At 38.3% G+C, this 19788-nt stretch overlaps 1 protein-coding gene across 1 annotated transcript in view; it reads left to right on the forward strand.

Moving 5' to 3' along the window:
• Positions 1-5023, forward strand: part of RAB18 (RAB18, member RAS oncogene family) — a 38328-nt gene extending 33305 nt beyond the window's left edge. Inside the window, exon 7 of the mRNA XM_046012797.1 lies at positions 633-5023. Within this exon, the coding sequence (XP_045868753.1) occupies positions 633-808 (176 nt within the window). The 3' untranslated portion in view covers positions 809-5023. The remainder of the gene's footprint in view (positions 1-632) is intronic.
• Positions 5024-19788: the final 14765 nt, after the last annotated feature.

A 19788-nucleotide genomic window follows, 5' to 3' on the forward strand; every position in this document is an offset into this window, starting at 1 on the left:
GAGCGAAGACAGAGCCTGAGGTTACAAGTGCAGGCAGGTTGGTGAACGTCTTGGTGGGAAGATCAGTAGCTCCTGTCAGATTGTTTCTGTTTTTCTCAACGTAAAGTTAGGTAAAGAGCTGAGATAGAGGAGTTTTATGATAAAGGAGTAAGAGAGTCATCTCAGATAGTCAAAAAGGTAATGACGAGGGAAAGGTAGGCTTGGGGGGCAGGGCTCACTGTCCCACATGAGTTTCATGGGAGCCATAAATGCTCCTTTAAGGAGATCTGTGTCTCATAGCCAGCACAGAACAGTCAGACTGTTCAGCTGGGAGGCTGAATTTCCTTATTCTGAAATGGGAATAATAATCTGTTTTTGGGGGGTTGACTTTAAGAACTAACTGAAAAATTAAGAAGGAACTTTGGCATATCACAAAATTCCGGGCTTATATACCACTCTTCTTGTGGCTAGAATTGAATAGCTCAACTTTGAGAGTTGGGGGAGGTTCACGAATATTAAACCTGTGGGAAGAAACTGCTGATTTGCCTCTGTATATACTACCGACTGATCTTTATGCCATAATAATTTTCCAGAAAAGCGTAGGAATAGAACCGTAAAAGAATAGACTCTCACATTTTTTTCTTGACTTTCAGAGGCAAGTGCAAAAACCTGTGATGGTGTACAGTGTGCCTTTGAGGAACTTGTTGAAAAGATCATTCAGACGCCTGGACTGTGGGAAAGTGAGAACCAGAATAAAGGAGTGAAACTGACACACAGGGAAGAAGGCCCTGGAGGAGGAGCCTGTGGTGGTTACTGTTCTATGTTATAAACTCTGGGAAACTCCGTCTCTTGCATATTTGATCAGATAGTGACATCTTTCTGTATATAAACTCTAACTGCTATTTTAGGGACCTTGCAGTTTGCACATATTTGTTTTGTATCATGGCAGTAAATATTTGCAAGAAATCCCACTCATCAGCTTTCCCAGGTACAATGTTATGGTAAGCATGCTCAGTTTGCAGTCTGCAGTTTTTTATGTAACATAAAATAGGTGTACTTTTTAAAGTACATTTGATTTTATGATTTACATTTATCATGTGATTAAAAATCCACCTATCTAGTCTATGTTGATACAAGGTCTACTTTTGGTCTCCTCTTTGCTTCACTAGTCCTATCAATTACTGAATTCATTGGTATGTAGAACTCCCAGAGCCACTGGGAGATCTTCAGGTATCATCAAACCTGGCAGATTTCCTTTCAGGAATAACACAGAGCGTGATTCCACAGCTTTTGTAGGATGTTTGCTGACGGATTCTCTTTTAGTACTAAGCGGAATTCTTTACAGGGTGCGGTTCAGGCCAATGTATAATTAAATCTCTGTTTGTTCTGATGATGCTTCTAAAACAGCGTTGATGTGTTAAGAAGTTTGGTCTTACTTTTGAATTTTCTTCAGTGAGTAGCTCAGTTGTTAACTGGAGTTTTAACTCTGTGACATGTACCTTGGACTCTGACCTTTGCGCAGCGTTTTTAGTTATGTGGTGTTTGGCAGAATGGCAATAAGGTTTTCCCCCATTTTGGTTTTGGAAGGACGAGAATAGTGTGTTTATGTAACCCATGTAGTACTTAACCACTTTAAAAACCAACACCTTCTTCCATAAATAATGTTGGCGTTTGTCCGGATATGTCCGTTGTAGCTTGTGTAATGTTTATGACCATCTGTATCTTATGACTTCTCTAAATGGCTAGTTGATATTCAGAAACCTGTATCTGTGTTTTGAGGGTTGGGAAAAATAGAACACTAAATGACAATATGAGAAAGACGTATTGCTTCCAGATTTTGATGTGTGTGGGAAAATACTGTTGCATTGAAAACCTTGGTAATTTACTGTAACAAGTAGCCAATAGTTTATCAAAACCAACTTGTACAGACTAATAAATCTTTTCCACAGTATTCAGTTTTCTAACCTCTTGCTATTATACATTACATAATTTTTTCACTCATATGTAACTTAATTTACATTGATACTGGCTATATGAAGCCCCTAAGTAAGTTATTGGTCCTTTCAGTCAGGTTACCATGATACCCTTCAGTAAGATTTCTGATACTAATTTCTGGGCCGTTTGTTCTGTGTATACGTTGCAAATGATAGACTTTTTCTGGGTCACCTTTGCAATGACTTGTGATAGTGGGTTTACTTCAAGTTGGGTCCTTTATGAACTGTACATCTTCCACGTAAGAAAACTCTTGCATTCTATTTGGTTCACGCTTGTGAGACTACATGTGATTAAAGGTTTTATACATTATATATGTATTTACTAAATATAAAGCATTTACTCCTTTACTGTTGGAGAAAGGTAGCTAACACATGTACTTATGATTTGTTTGTGTTACATTAAAGCTGTAGATTTGTATATTTATGTTGTGTCTGTATTGATAAGACATTTATTTCTGTTTATTGCTTTTTGCTCCTTGAGCTATCTAATCATCTTTTTGTGCATTGGATTGTTGTGTTGATTTGGTCAAAATTTGGATACATATGAGTCACTTTTAAAAACTAATTTTGTTTGATAGATTTATATTGTAACCTTTTATAGTTTTTGAAATAAATACAGCCTGCTTTCCGTAGATGCATTTGTGCAGGAGGTATTCTACATTTCCCTGTTACTCTCATGGGCTGAGAAACATCTGAATATAGTGTTACTCAGATTCTCATCTATTATATGGCTTTCACTCTACTGGTTTGTTGCAAGCTTATTTCCTAGTGGAGGTTTCCTAACTGAAGTAGCTATGGTATCTGAAAGTAGTCACTTGAATAGCTGAGGATTTTGTTAATTCTTCATTTCCAAATTATTTGAAGTAGTTTAAAAGTGCCTTTTGCAGATGGTGCAAATTGGAACAATTAGAATGTCGTGTTTTGAAGTCCAGGGGTACTGACACAGACCTAAACAAACAAATAAATACTCAGTTTATATTAAGATTCATATTAACATTTATCGGAAGCTTCCTTCGTGCAGGTGTTGTTCCGAGAGCTGGATTATTTTTATTTCTTTAAACCTCACAGCAACCTTAAGAGATTGCTTTGTACACCTACTATGCTCGTTTTAAAGATGAGGATGATGACGCGTAGGTTTGCTGGGTAACTCCCCAAAGATCACGAAGCTTCATCAGTGATGGAGCTGGAGTCCAGTGAAGGCATTTTTCATATGTCCATGGTCTCAACCACGGTTCCTTTTGCTAAGGCTGCCTACTAGCTCTTTTGTTTTAACACAACAGGATTAATGCATTCTGTCATGTTTTTTTAGTCATTTTTTTGTTAAGTGTGATAAGAGTAGGTCAGATTTCTTGGTTATAAAGTAAATTCCACTGATGTAAACTAACCAGGTAAGTCATTTGATCTACAAGTTAAGGGAGTAGAGAGACTGGTCTCTTAGTCCTTTTCCTTCTTGGAATGGAAAGAAAATCCCTGACTTAAGAAAGATACAAAATCAGGAGATGTATGGGACCTTAACTTTGTAATTGGACCTGAAAAAAATGAAATCTGGGAATAGTCTCTTTTTTTGTTTGTTTAGAATAGTCTTTTGCTCAAAATTGAAATCTGGGGGACTGGGCGAATGTTTTCGTTTGAAGTACTTAATCGCCGTATCTACAGATTCACACTTGGAGTTGACTTTATAATTGAACACAGTGGAACTGAACTTGATTTTGATTCATTGTACTTAGCATACTCAAAGAAATATATGTGATTCTGCACAAGTTTGGAACTGTAACCCCATAGTTCATAAAAGAATCCTTGTATCACTACCTTTTCTCTCTGTGGGATGGCACAGACCTACCTCATATCCATAATATCTTTAAACACAATTCAGTGTGTAGTCTTTTTGTATTTTTAGGCAAACTGGGATAATCATCTAGGTACTCTGGATTGTAGTTCTTCTCAGTATTTAAATATTATGCTTCTTTATCTTGGGTTCCATTTCATTAGTCATACTTTGAAAGTTTTTTGTCTGTTTAGATAGAGGGAAAAAGCCTTTAATCCATTTCCGGAAGACATTACCCTAGTTCTGACCCCAGCTGTTCCTTGGGTAATTAACTAGAGACTCTATCGTGGGTTTTGTCTAAGAATGTTGACAGAAGTAAATAGGAAGAAACAGGCTAAGTCCAGACTTGGAGCTAAGGAATATAAATAAAGATTTGCCCAGGGATCTCTGATTTCCACCCCCCCCCCCCCAAATGGGAGCATCTTACCAGTTTGAACAACAACAAAAAAAGGAGTCAACTTCTGTTGGGGCATTAAATTTTACTATTTGTTGTTAGCTTTTTGTTTCATATTTAGGAATCCATGTTGTTTCTGATTGTGGTATAAAGTTTTAGAGCTGTTGTGTTACACATACATTTCCAACTGTGTGCGCACCTGTTCTCAGTCTTGCACCACCCACCTCTCTCACACTTAATTCTTTTTTTTTAAATTAACCTGTGATAAGAGATCAATTATGTAATTTATTTATTTCTTTGATTACTAGTGAGATTGGCACTTTCAGTATTTTATTGGATGTTTGTATTTTCTTTAATTCCTTGCTCCTGTATGTGGTGGTCGCCCATCTAACCGTTCACTTCCACCCATGTTTTCTTTGGATAATGGGATTATCACACCCCCAGCTCTAGGTAGGGCTGGCCTGGTTACCTTTAACCATTGGTACTAACTGTCCCTCTTCCCCCAACCCCCAAAATAAGTGATTCAAGCATAGGCACCTGACCCAGCTCAGGCTGCTTAGATACAAGAGGCTTCCTTAGGAACAGCTGAAAGAAGACACCTTCTTGGAAGATAGTGTGGTGTGAAGATTCACATTCAAACTTGCTGCAACTAGTTTTTCTAATACAAAAGGAGCCGGCCTCAGGGCTGTACCAAAAAAAAAAATTGAGAGGGAGTCTAAATTAGAGCCCTGATGCAATCTGGAACGTTTGGATCAAGTTGGACCTGAAATCAGCCCTACTTACGGACCTTTTACTGATGTGAGCCAATAAATTCCATTTTTGTTTAAGCCAGTGTGAGTTGGATTTTCTTTTTTCTTGCAACCAAATGTATGCCACATGAGTATATATGTTCTTATTTTGTAAGGGCTCTCTGCACCGAGTTCAGTATGTTGATACTTATTTGCATAGGGAAGAAAAAAAGCTATCACTTGAAAAGCTATTACTCTTAAATAACAATATTTTAGTGAGGTTACTTTCATATATTTCTTTATAGACATTCATACAAATGAGTTGAATTCATACATGTGATTTTTAAGGACCTCTTGGTTTATAGGGTCTCATGTTTTTTGGTTTAGTTTCCTGTGTCACGTGAATACTCAGCTCTTACCTCTCCTCCCTGAGCTAATCTGTTACAACCTGGCGAATCTGTTACAACCTGGCGTGTATCCCCTTTTGCATTTCTCCATGCCTCCATAGTTGCCTCCAAAATCATATGCAATATGTATATATACATTGTTATACAACAAATGGCATCATCTGTGTATTTACCCCGTTTTCTTTCTTACTTTACCATAGATTGTGAAAATCCCTGCAGACCAGTTGATATGCATCTAACATCTATTTCAGTGATTGTGCAATATTAATATCCCATGGTTTGGGGTATGGATTACCAGGGTGTAACTACTGCTGTCATGATGTGCGCTCATCATAAATGTTTCCATTTATCGCTCCTGCAGATGGTACTGTGATAAATACTCTGTGCACAGATCTTTTTGTTTCTGTGGGATATGTATTTAAGAGCTGGATCCATGGGTCAAACAAAATTGTGTTTTTTAGTTTTGATACATTCTATAGATGGCTTTCCGAAAATGTGTAACGAACATTTCCACCAGGTTCCCCATCAGCCACAGGAAGTGTTCTCAAATTTTAATTTTCGTTACCTAGTATTTGCAAGGTATAACTTATTTTTTTTCCCATTTTATTTATTTTTTCAGTGTAACAGTATTCATTCTTTTTGCACAACACCCAGTGCTCCATGCAAAACGTGCCCTCCCCATTACCCACCACCTGTTCCCCCAACCTCCCACCCCTGACCCTTCAAAACCCTCAGGTTGCCCCAACCTCCCACCCCTGACCCTTCAAAACCCTCAGGTTGTTTTTCAGAGTCCATAGTCTCTTATGGTTCGCCTCCCCTCCCCAATGTCCATAGCCCGCTCCCCCTCTCCCAATCCCACCTCCCCCCAGCAACCCCCAGTTTGTTTTGTGAGATTAAGAGTCATTTATGGTTTGTCTCCCTCCCAATCCCATCTTGTTTCACATTTTCTGTAGAGCATGTTTTTGTGTCTGTGGGCCATTTGGATTTGCTCTTTTTTGAAATGATTATTCATATTCTTTGCCAGTTTTTCTGTCAGTTTTGGGGGTTTTATCTTCCATAAGCTCTTTGTGTAGTAAAGCTATTAACCCATATGTGTATGTTTTAAGCATTTTTTTCTGACCTGTGTTTGTTTTTTTGCTCTAATGATGCTGTGGTTTTTCATACAAGTTATTATTATTACTATTATCATTTTTGTATTTTATACCTTCTGGGTTCTCCAGTTCTCACATTGTACATGCAGTCTCCTTAGCCTCTTCTGAGATCATGATTTTCTTTTTGCTTTCTAAACCACTGAAAACTTGGAATTACTTTTGCTTATGTCATAAGATAGGGAGCCATCGTATTCTCCATATGGATTTCCAGTGTGCCTGCACTACACATTAAATACATTTTATTTTCCCCACTGAGCTGAAATACCAGTTTTGTCCTAGATTAAATTCCCTTAAGTACTGGAATCTTCTTTGGCCTATTCTAGGGTCTCTTAACCTTGGAAGTTAATGCATTTCAGTGTAATTGGTTTTCTTTAATCCTGTGCATATTGTTTCATGCTTTAAAAAACATTCTTAGAAGGGCTCTGCAGCTTTCATCAGACTGTCTCAGGGGCCTGGTGAAACAATAGTTTTGATGTTAATGGCTCTATAATGTGTTTTTGGCTAGCAGGGTGAGCCTTTTCTCATTCTTTTTCAATTTGTTTTTTACATATGAGTCTTAAAGATCACTTTATCCTTTGCCCATTTTTCCTTTTTGTAGTTTTTTTTTTAATAACGGAGTTTTTTCCTAAAGTATGATATAGATACTAATCCTTTACCATTAATATATATTGCTGAAATTTTCTCTCAAGTTATGATTTCTCTTTTGGATTTGTTTGAAATATTACATAATTAAAGTATTTTAAACCAGAAATTTAGTCATTTTCATCAATGTTTTAAAAACTGGGAATCTAATTGGAATGACATTTTTACTTGCCATTAGGAAACATAAGGATATCTTTATCTCTGTCCAGATTTTTTACCATTTTAAAAACTGATAGTTTTCTTTGCATAGGTCCTGGACTTTCTTAAAAGTTATTCTCAGGAATTCTTTTTTTCATTAGTGTGAATAGAATTGGTTTTCTCATTTCAGAATCTGTGTAGTTGCTTTTCTGTCTATCCAGGTGCCAAATCAGCTTGCTCCTTCGGTTTAAACTAGAGCTTCTATTTTTTTCTTTTCTTTCTTTTTATTTATTTTTTTTTTAGGTAAACTAACAATTATGTAATTTATTTTAAAATTTGTATTATCTAGAGAAAGCTGTAGGCATCTTGTTTTGATACTTTGATCCGTGCCCTGACAAAGTGGGTAGAGAAAACCTCCCATTTTACACCAGCTGTTAAGGTTTGCATACCCCAGCCTTCTGTAGAGGCCACTCCTGTGCTGCTCCTTGGCCAGCACTGCCCACATCTCCCAGCTGTCTCCAGGCCATAGCTTTTCTTGGATTTCCCTGGGCCAAGCTCTCCCTGGGATCCACCATTTTGACTTTTTCTAATGTAGTAATAGACTGGGCTGTCATTTCTGTTGTTGATAACTTTGTGTTTTGTGAGATTCATAAAATTGGGAAGATTTTCCTGTGTTTTTCTACATGCTGAAATACTTAATTTTTAAAAAGGGAGATTTTCTGTTCATGCAGCATTCCTAGAAGTCAGTATAGCAAACTGGTTAAGGGTGTGGCCACTTGGCATCAGAGTATGTTCATATTCCAGCTCAGTTATTTTAATGCTGTTTGATCTTGGGCCAATTACTTAACCTTTTTGGGTCTCATTTTCTTCATACTGAAATTGGGATAGGGGCACCTGGGTGGCTCAGTTGGTTAAGCATCTGACTCTTGATTTCTGCTTAGGTCATGATCTTAGAGTTGTAAGGTAAACCTTCACATTGGCCTGCACTGGGTGTAGAGTCTGCTTGGGATTCTCTCTCTCTTTGCCCCTCCCCCAGTGTGTGTGGGCTCTCAAAAAAAAAAAAAAAAAAAAAAAAAAAAAAAGAAGAAGAAGAAGAAAATGGGGTAATAGTCTCCACAACTATTAAGCATTAAATGAATAAGGGAGTATAAAGCCTTTTTAAAATGTTTTTATTAACATACATTATTTGCTTCAAGGGTACAGGTCTGTGATTCATCAGTCCTACACAATTCACAACACTCACCATAGCACATATGTCCATAACCCAACCATCCTATCCCCCTCCACCCCCACCAACAACTCTCAGTTTCTTTACTGAGATTAAGATTAAGAGTCTCTTATGGTCCATAACCCAACCATACTATCCCCCTCCACCCCCACCAACAACTCTCAGTTTCTTTACTGAGATTAAGAGTCTCTTATGGTCTGTCTCCCTCCCCGGTCCCATCTTGTTCCATTTTTTCCCTCCCTACCCCCCATGAACCCATGCCCTGCCTCTCAAATTCCTCATATAAGAGAGATCTATGATAATTGTCTTTCTCTAATTGACTTATTTTGCTTAGCATAATACCCTCTAGTTCCATCCACATCATTGCAGATGGCAAGATTTTGTGTATTTTGGTGACTGTGTAGTATTCCAGTGTGTGTGTGTGTATGTGCACACGTGTGTGTACCACATCATCTTTATCCATTCATCTGTTGATGGACATCTAGGTTCTTTACTTAGTTTCGCTATTGTAGGCATTGCTGCTATAAACATTCGGGTACATGTGCCCCTTCGGATCACTACATTTGTATCTTTAGGGTAAATACCCAGTAGTGCGATTGCTGGGTCATAGGATAGCTCTATTTTCAACTTTGTGAGGAACCTCCATGCTGTTTTCCAGAGTGGCTGCACCAGCTTGCATTCCCACTAACAGTGTAGGAGGGTTCCCCTTTCTCCATATCCTCACCAACACCTGTTGTTTCCTGACTTGTTAATTTTACCCATTTTGACTGGTGTGAGGTGGTATCTCACTGTGGTTTTGATTTGTATTTCCCTGACACCGAGTGATGTTGAGTACTTTGTCATGTGTCTTTTGGCCATCTGGATGTCTTCTTTGCAGAAATGTCTGTTGATGTCTTCTGCCCATTCCCTGATTGGATTATTCTTTGGGTGTTGAGTTTGATAAGTTCTTTATAGATTTTGGATACTAGCCCTTTATCTGATATGTCATTTGCAAATGTTGGATTATTCTTTGGGTGTTGAGTTTGATAAGTTCTTTATAGATTTTGGATACTAGCCCTTTATCTGATATGTCATTTGCAAATGTCTTCTCCCATTCTGTTGGTTCTGTTTTGGTTTACTGTTTCCTTTGCTGTGCAAAAGCTTTTGATCTTGATGAAGTCCCAATAGTTCATTTTTGCCCTTGCTTCCCTAGCTTTTAGTGATGTTTCTAGGAAGAAGTTGCTATGGCTGAGGTCGAAGAGGTTGCTGCCTGTGTTCTCAAGGATTTTGATGGATTCCTGCCTCACATTGAGGTCTTTCATCCATTTGGAGTCTATTTTTGTGTGTGGTGTAAGGAAATGGTCCATTTTCATTCTTCTTTATGGCTGTCCAATTTTCCCAACATCATTTGTTGAAGAGACTGTCTTTTTTCCATTGGACATTCTTTCCTGCTTTGTTGGAAGAATCGCTGACCATAGAGTTGGGGGTCCATTTCTGGACTCTGTTCTGTTCCATTGATCTATGTGTCTGTTTTTGTGCCAGTACCATACTGTCTTGATGATGACAGCTTTGTCATAGAGCTTGAAGTCTGGAATTGTGATGCTGCCAACTTTGGTTTTCTTCTTCAACCTTCCTCTGGCTATTCGGGGTCTTTTCTGGTTCCATATAAATTTTAGGATTATTGTTCCATTTCTTTGAAAAAAAATTTATGTTTTGATAGGAATTGCATTAAATGTGTACATTGCTTTAGGTAGCATAGACATTTCCACAGTATTTGTTATTCCAATCAATGAACATGGAATGCTTTTCCATTTCTTTGTGTCTTCCTCAATTTCCTTCATGGGTACTTTATAATTTTCTGAGTACAGATTTTTTGCCTCTTTGGTTAGGTTTATTCCTAGGTATCTTATGATTTTGGGTGCAGGTGTAACTGGGATCAACTTCTTAATTTCTCTTTCTTCTGTCTTGTTGGTGTATAGAAATGCAACTGATTTCTGTGCATTGATTTTATATCCTGACACTTTACTAAATTCCTGTATGAGTTCTAGCAGTTTTAGGGTGGAGTCTTTTGGGTTTGCCACAGAAAGTATCATATCATCTGCAGAGAATTAGAGTTTGACTTCTTCTTTGCCAGTTTGGATGCCTTTTATTTCTTTTTGTTGTCTGATTGCTGAGGCTAAGACTTCTAGTACTGTGCTGAATAGCAGTGGTGATAGTGGACAGCCCTGCCATGTTCCTGACCTTAGGGGAAAAGCTCTCAGTTTTTCCCCATTGAGAATGATATTTGTAGATGGCTTTTATGATACTGACATATGTACCCTCTAACCCTACACTGTGAAGAATTTTGATGAAGAAAGGATGCTGTACTTTGTCAAATGGTTTTTCTGCATCTATTGAGAGCATCATATGATTCTTGTCCTTTCTTTTATTAATGTATTGTGTCACACTGATTGATTTGTGGATGTTGAACCACTCTTGCAGCCCAGGAATAAATCCCACTTGGTCGTGGTGAATAATCCTTTTAATGTACTGTTGGATCCTATTGGCTAGTATTTTGGTGAGAGTTTTCACATTGGTGTTCATCAAGGATATTGGTCTGTAATTCTCCTATTTTATGGGGTCTTTGTCTGGTTTTGATATCAAGCTAATGCTGGCCTCATAAAATGAGTTTGGAAGTTTTCCTTCCATTTCTGTTTTTTTGGAACAGTTTTGGGAGAATAGGAATTAATTCTTCTTTAAATGTTTGGTAGAATTCCCCTGGGAAGCCATCTGGCCCTGGTGTCTTGTTTGTTGGGAGATTTGTTTTTTTTTTTTTCTTTTTATAATTTATTTATTTTTTTTTCAGCGTAACAGTATTCATTGTTTTTGCACAACAGCCAGTGCTCCATGCAAAACGTGCCCTCCCTATTACCCACCATCTGTTCCCCCAACTTCCCACCCCTGACCCTTCAAAACCCTCAGGTTGTTTTTCAGAGTCCATAGTCTCTTATGGTTCGCCTGTTGGGAGATTTTTGATGACAGCTTCAATGTCCTTAGTGCTTATGGGTCTGTTCAGGTTTTCTTTTTCTTCCTGGTTCAGTTTTGGTAGTTTATATGTCTCTAGGAATGCATCCATTTCTTCCAGATTGTCAAATTTGCTGGTGTATAGTTGCTCATAATATGTTCTTATAGTTGTTTGTATTTCTCTGGTGTTAGTTGTGATCTCTCCTCTTTCATTCATGATTTTAAAATCTGGGTCCTTTCTCTTGGCCAGGGATTTATCAGTCCTGTTAATTCTTTCAAAGAATCAGCTCCTAGTTTGGTTGATTTGTTCTAGCCTTCTTCAGGTTTCTATCTCATTGATTTCTGCTCTGATCTTTATTATTTCTCTCCTCCTGCTGGGTTTAGGCTTTCTTTGCTGTCCTTTCTCCAGCTCCTTTAGGTGTAGGGTTAGGTTGTATACTGGCGATCTTCTTGTTTCTTGAGAAAGGCTTGTATAGCTATATACTTCCTCTCAGGACCGCCTTTGCTGTGTCCCAAAGATTTTGAACAGTTGTGCTTTCATTTTCATTTGTTTCTATGGATTTTTTAAAACTCTTCTTTAATTTCCTGGTTGACCCATTTATTCTTTAGTGGGATACTCTTTAGCCTCCATGTATTTGAGTTCTTTCAAACTCTCCTCTTGTGGTTGAGTTCTAGTTTCAAGACATTGTGGTCTGAAAATATGCAGGGAATGATCCCATTCTTTTGGTACCACTTGAGACCTAATTTGTGACCCAGGATGTGATCTATTCTGGAGAATGTTCCATGTGCACTAGAGAAGAATGTATATTCTGTTCCTTTGGGATGGAATGTTCTGAATAGATCTGTGATGTCCATTTGGTCCAGTGTGTCATTTAAAACCTTTATTTTCTTGTTGTTTTTTTCTTAGATGGTCTGTCCATTTCAGTGAGGGTGGGTGTATTAAAGTCCCCTACTATTATTGTATTATTGTTGATAGGTTTCTTTGATTTTTTTATCAATTGGTTTATATAATTGGGTGCTCCCTTGTTAGGGGCATAGATATTTACAATTGTTAGATCTTCTTATTGGACAGACCCTTTAAGTATGATAGGGTGCCCTTCCTCATCTCTTATTATAGTCTTTTGGCTTAAAACCTATTAAAGTCTTTGGCTTAATTTATCTGATATAAATTGCCACCCCAGCCTCCATTTTTTATTGTACCTCATTAATAGCTTTTTTTATTTAAGCCTGGTTAGATTTTGTTTTTTTTTTTTGTTTCTCCAGAGATGGGTTGCTTTCTCCAGAAAGGGATTCTCTAGTATCTTACATGCTTTTTTTTTAGCCCAGCTAGCACCTTGATAACCATCATTCTGAACTCTAGATCTGACATCTTATTAATATTTGTATTGATTAGGTCCCTACCCATTGGTCCTGCCTCTTGTTTTTGTTTGTTTGTTTGTTTTTTGAGGTGAGTGTTTCTGCCTTGTTATTTTATCCAGATAAGAATAGATTAATGAGAGAACAAAATACTAAAAGGGTAGCAACAACCGCAGAAGTATATACACTATCCAACCTAAAAGAGACCTGAAACTGGGCGGGGAAGAAAGAAGGAAAAAAAATAACATTTATATTATAAAATAGACACACAGACACACACACACACACATATGTGACTGGCGAATAGAACAGAGCCACACCCTTGATTTTGGGTGTATTTTAGTCTCTTAGAAGAAACTACCTCCCAAAATTTTAAAGAAAAAAAAATATATATATATATATATACACACATATACATACACACGCAAAATTTTAAAGAAAGAAAAACATATATATATATATATACATATACATACACACGCACACACATATATACATATGTGTGTGCATATATATATACACACACACATAAACATCACACACAAATAAGGGTAAATAGGATGAAGGGATGGAATATGACTGTAAAGATGAAAATTTTAAAAGATTCAAAAAGAAAAGGAATGATAAGTTGGTTGAAAAAAAAAGGAAAGAATGTGATCAGGCTGGACACTAGAACAAAGCCATGCACTAGACTTAGGGTATATTTTGATGTATTAGAAGAAACTGTATCTCAAAATTTTAAAGAAAGAAAAACCTATATGTATATAAAAAATAAGATTAAATACAATGAAAGGATAGAATATGACTATAACCATGAAAATTTAAAAAGATTTTTTAAAAAGGTATTGATAAGATAAAATAGTTAAGAAAAGGTTAAAATAGGAATGAGGGAAAATATAAAAATTGAATAAGAAAAAAATAAAATAAAAAAAAATTTAACTTTGAAAGACAAGAGTCATGGGGGAAAAAGCCATGAATTCTATGTATTGCTTTCCCCTAACATTGATTGGTGAATTTGGGCTCGGCTGGATGTTCTTGCTGATGTTCTCAGGAATGGGCCTATTGCCCTGATTGTCAAAAGTCTTTGCCTGAGGTGGAATTGACCCGCCCTTACCAGAGGCCAAGCTAAGTAATCTGCACAGTTTTGGTCTTTTGTAGCTTTTGTTCCCTGAATGCTTTCCGTAGAGCTTTGGAGGATGGGAAGGAAGATGGCGGCTTCCTAATCTCTGGCCCTGGAGGAGCCAAGAGCTTGGAGCCCCACTCCTCAGTGCACCCTCAGAGATAAGCACTCAATCACTCCCGTCTCCCTGGTCTCCGGCCACACTCTGAGCTCCTCCAGCCTGTGACCAAGCATTTCTGTCTCCAGCGCGGCCCCATTTGGAGTCTCCAAACCCAGCCCATTCCTGCCGCATGCTCGTGCTGTCCTCCCGGAAAAGGAAGGAAGGTGAGTCTCCCTGGATCTGCCACTTATGTGGTCTCTGCTCGAAGAGCAGCCTGGACTGTGCCTCAGATGACGGTTTAAGGTAAGCCCGAGCTGAGAGCCCCTCCTCGGCTCCGTCTTTGTAGCCACCTTCCCCGCTCCGATACTTGGGAGCTCTGCCACACTCAGACACCCCCGGTCTTTCTGTGACCCCGGGGGACCTGAGACCACACTGTCCCCGCGAGGGCTCCACCCCCTGCTTAGCCTCCAGAGCAAAGTCCCTCACTGGAGCAGACTCTACAAGTTCCGAAGTTGTGCTCTGCTGCTCCACCGCTTCCCAGGAACCAGCCCCTCCCCCCACAGTCTCTCTTCCCGACGTCTCGGATTCTCTTCTCTGCACGTCCTATGTTCCAGAAAGTGGTTGCTTTTCTGTTCCTAGAATTGCTGCTCTTCTTCTCTTTGCTCTCCTGTTGAGTGTGTAGGTGCTCAGAATGGTTTGATAACCATCGAGCTGAACTCCTGGGACCAATGATATGAGGGGCTCCTCCTCCGCCGTCTTGCTCCTCCCCTCGGGAGTAAAAAGCTTGACACAGTGTGGTTCAAGAAGTGTTAGCTCTTACTATAGGATAAACTGGTTGTTAGCTGCCTCAGTTTTTCTGTTCCTTAAATCAATTTTTATATTTCCCAGAGGGAAAACAATACATTTTTCTTTTGAGGGTTAAAAAGTTTTTGGAACAAAATTGGAGATACTCATGTGAAAATTATTTTTCTGAAATTACAGTTTCTCATTCATGTGTATTTTCCTTTTTTGTTTTGCAAGCATTTTGTCTCTAGGGTTTTTTTTTTTTTTAAGATTTCATTTATTTATTTGAGAGAGAGCAATAGGGAGCGAGATCACAGAGGGAGAGGGAGAAGCAGACTCACCACTGAGCAGAGAGCCTGATGTGGGGCTCCATCCCAGGACCCTGGGATCATGACCTGAGCTAAAGGCAGACACGTAACTCACTGAGCCACCCAGATCCCCTTCTGTGGTCTTTTAAAACAGGCAAAACAGTAGTCTACGACAGTGAATGGGAAATAAATGATATAATATTTCTAGGTAGAGTAGATAAATGCAGATAAGGTACTTACTCAGAACACTGCCAGGTTCTTCTATTGCCAACGCCCACTGAGGCCTTCTATTGACAGGCCTCCCCTCAGGCTACACAACATCGCCTGTGTCTACACACACCACAGGCGCTCCAAGCATTCAACTTGCCTTGCCTCCCCACGTGACATTTGTTCTCTTTAGCTTCATGGTCCTTTAGCCATAATTTCCTCACTAGGAATTTTAAGCTGGTTAAATATTCCCACATGTCACACTCATACCACCTATTTTAGGTTAAACACAACTGACATCCAAGTTTTCTGTAACGCAACACTAATAAATCTCGTACCAGATAATTTAACCATGTACATTTATAAACTTGTCTGTTGACACTTACCTCTCGCACAGCTCACTTCATAGTAATGGAAATACAATTAAATCACTCTTACGAAATGGTTGGAGTTACAATACCAATAGAATTACCAGTCAGAAACCGGCTAAGAGAGAGTAGAGCTTCATTAGCATTCTTTTTGTCCTTAGGTGTAATTTCGCCATGGACATACAATCAAGTGTTCACATTACTTGAATACTTTCCTCTATGGTTTAGTAGGGATTAGGTTTATTATCTATTTGATACAAGTTCCTGTGCTCCTATTTATATTCAATTTTAGGACTTTCTTTTCCATCCTTCTTTTGATTTTTTTCCCATTCCTACGGATGCCATCCTGACCTCATGCCCTCACCATATGCAGTCATTATCACTAAGTTCTGATTTATTCCTCCAGTGTTTCTTTTAATACTCTATGCAGTATTCTTTTTCCCCTCTCTTTCTTTTTTTTAAACAATTTTATTTATTTATCTGATAGAGAAATCACAAGTAGGCAGAGAGGCAGACAGAGAGAGAGGGGGGAAGCAGGCCTCCACTGAGCAGAGAGCCCAATGTGGGGCTCGACCCCAGGACCCCAAGATCATGACCCGAGCTGAAGGCAGAGGCTTAACCCATTGAGCCACCCAGGCACGCACCCCCCTCCCCATTTCTTATAGAAAAAGTAGCCCACAACATACACTCTTTTGAATCTTCCTTTTTAACCTAACAATGTAACCTGAAGAAATCTTTCTACATATCACTGGTCCATGGAGCTCTTCCTCATTCTCTCTCTCTCTCTCTCTCTCTCTCTCTTAATGGTTGCCAGTACTATGTTACAGATTTCACAGCTTGTTCAACCCATGGCCCATGAATGGACAGCGAATAATTATGTGTTTCATTTCTCTGGGTAGCTTCCTAAGTCAATTTTTAAAATGCTTATTGAAGTATATTTTACCTAGTGTGAAAAGCACTCATTTTAGGATCACATTTTGATGAGTTTTAATAGATACATACACTTGTATGATCACTATTACAGTAAAGATATGGAACATGCATATTCCAAAATGTCCTCTTGTATATAATGTCTGGTTCCCTTCTTCTTCCCACTTCTACCATACCCAATGCTGCTTGGGGCTTTCTCTGTGGACCCCAGGCGGATGGGCTCTGGCCTCTCTTACAGTCTATACCTGGATGTTCTAGACTTCCTTTTCCTCTCCTTTTATCCATTAAAGGCATCCAGCTTTTCTCCATTTTGCATAGATCTGCAGAAATATGATAATGTACTTCACTGCCTTCAGTATTAAGATTTATTCTTTAATTCCTTTATTTTTAAGATGTTCTTGAGAGGGCACAGAAACATGTGCTTATACGTGTATCTCCTAAGCTAGAGCAGTCATTGGCCTTTTAACTAGTGAGGTCAACAAGAAATTGTTGACAGGAAGATAAAAAGGTAGAATCAAGAAGTGGGCATATGGGGGCGCCTGCGTGGCTCGGTGGTTTAAGCCTCTGCCTTTGGCGCAGGTCATGATCTCAGGGTCCTGGGATCGAGCCCCAAATCGGGCTCTCTGCTCAGTGGGGAGCCTGCTTCTCCCTCTCTCTCTGCCTGCCTCTCTGCCTACTTGTGACCTCTGTCTGTCAAATAAATAAATAAAATAAAATTTAAAAAAGGTGGGCATATGAAGGTAAGTGAGCTAGAAGGAGGCAATGTCAGAGAAATGCTGGACTGAGATTTGGGGAGTAAATCAAGATTATAACCATGGGTGGGCACCTAAGGGAGTGGAAGAATAGATAGTTGGAAGTGGGGAAGCCATGATGCTAGATGGATCGTGAATTTTTTTCAGTCAGTAGATAAACAGTTTAATCTATTTCTAGATTTGATTCTGTTCCAACGATGTAGTGCTATGCCAAAGTCAACCATTTAGATTTACAGAATGTAAATCACGTTCTCCTCCTCACTGTTTTTTTTTTTTTTTTAAGATTTTTTTATTTATTTGACAGAGAGAAACCACAAGTAGGCAGAGAGGCAGGCAGAGAGAGAGGAGGAAGCAGGCTCCTGGCTGAGCAGAGAGCCTGATGCGGGACTCGATCCCAGGACCCTGAGATCATGACCTGAGCCAAAGGCAGAGGCATTAACCCACTGAGCCACCCAGGCGCCCCTCACTGTTTTTTTTTTTAACAACTTATTTTGCCAATCATTTTATCCAGGTACAAAATAAAATCTTTTGGAATTCTGACGTGAGCTGTATTAAATGTGTTAATTTATAAACTCACATTTTAAAAAGTCTTCCTACCCAGACACATGGCATATCTTTCCATTGTTTCAGTTCTTATTTTACATCCTTCAGTATAATTTTAGAATCTGTTTCATATATATCCTTTAGCGACATGTGTTAATATATTGCTGGGCAGGGGTGCCTGGGTAGATCAGTTGGTTAAGTGGCTGCCTTCGGCTTGGGTCATGATCCCAGGGTCCTGGGATCGAGCCCCACATCAGGCTTCCTGCTAATCAGAGAGCCTGCTTCTCCCTCTGCCTCTGCTACTCCCCCTGTTTGTGCTTTCTGTCAAATAAATAAAGGCAATCTTCAAAAAAGTTAAAAAAAATATATTCCTGGGCATTTCATCATTTTTATTGTTACTACAGTGTACCAAGTGTTTTTAATATTTTTCATTTTTCATTAATTGTTCTCAGTAATGAATAAAAATCAGTGCATATATTTCTTATAAATAGCATCTTACCAAATTTTGCTATTAATATTAATCTCTTTAGTGTATTTCTAGATTCATAATTTTATGTGTGAGTAAAGATAATTTTGTTACTCGTTTTATGGCAATAGCTTTACTGTTTTGCCTTTTAATGTACTATTTGCTTTTTTATTCAAGAAACAGTCTTTCTATTTTAGAATGTTGATGCGGCTTCATTCTTTTAATATTTTACCTCAATCTTATTTGGAATGGCAGCTGAATTTTTTTTTCAAATTCTTTTTTTTTAACCACCTACTAATACAAGTAATTTTTTGTTGTTGTTGCTTGGTTTAATATAATGAATTATGTTGAAGATTTCCTATTGCAAAACCATCTTTATAGTCTTGGAATATGTATTACTTATTTTAACAAAACACAGTAGTGTTTTGTTAAAAAATATTCTACTGGATTCAACTTATATGTTTACTTACAACTTTTGCATCTGTAAGTGACATGAAGACATGGACAATGCTTGTGAATGTATCTGTCTTTAGAAAATTGAAAAGGGCAGTTTATACATTCAATTAAACTTCTCTCCTCTGCCCTGTAGACCTCTACGTATTCCACTGTGTTTTATGGAAATGGATTCAGGGAGCACAAATCCATGTCCATCCAGGGAAACCCTCTATAGAAAAGTGACTCACAGTAGATCATTTTACTCTAATTTTCAAGTTAATTGCTAATTAAGATCTCCTAATTCCTTCTGTATTGGGGGATATACCTTGTTTCTTATTCTTATCTCTTATTCTTAATTGTATATTTTTATTTACTTCCTTTTTCCCTCTTGGTCAGACTTAGGTATTTATTTTATTTGTATTTTCAAAGAACAGGAATTTATTTTTATTTTCTATTTTAAAATTTCATTTTTTTCTTACACTTTTTGTTTTAGAATAATTCTAGATTTGCAAGTAGTTGTAAAGATAGTGCAGACTACCTTGTTCCCTTCACCTAGTTTCCCCCCGTGGTTATATCTCATGTAACTATGGTACAATGTCAAAAGCAGGAGATTTACATCGGTTAAATGCACGTGTATGTATTTCTATGCTACATTATCATGTGGGAATTGATGTAGCCACCATACAGAAGGTGTGGACAATTCTGTCCTACAAAGATCTCTCTTGTTCTATCCCGTTATGTCATAGTTGTCCCCTTTCCCCCACCACCCCCGACCCCTTGCAACCAGTACTTTGTTCTCCATCTACAGAATTTTGTCATTACAAGAATGTTATATAAATGGACGCATATCGTATGTGACCTTTTAAGATTAGCTTTTTTTCTTTTCATTCTGCATAGGCCCTTCATCTATGTGAGTTGCTGTGGGTAGCAGCAGTTCTTTCATTTTTCTTGC

The sequence above is a fragment of the Meles meles genome, chromosome 7, assembly GCF_922984935.1.
Source record: "Meles meles chromosome 7, mMelMel3.1 paternal haplotype, whole genome shotgun sequence".
Classification (NCBI taxonomy): domain Eukaryota; kingdom Metazoa; phylum Chordata; class Mammalia; order Carnivora; family Mustelidae; genus Meles; species Meles meles.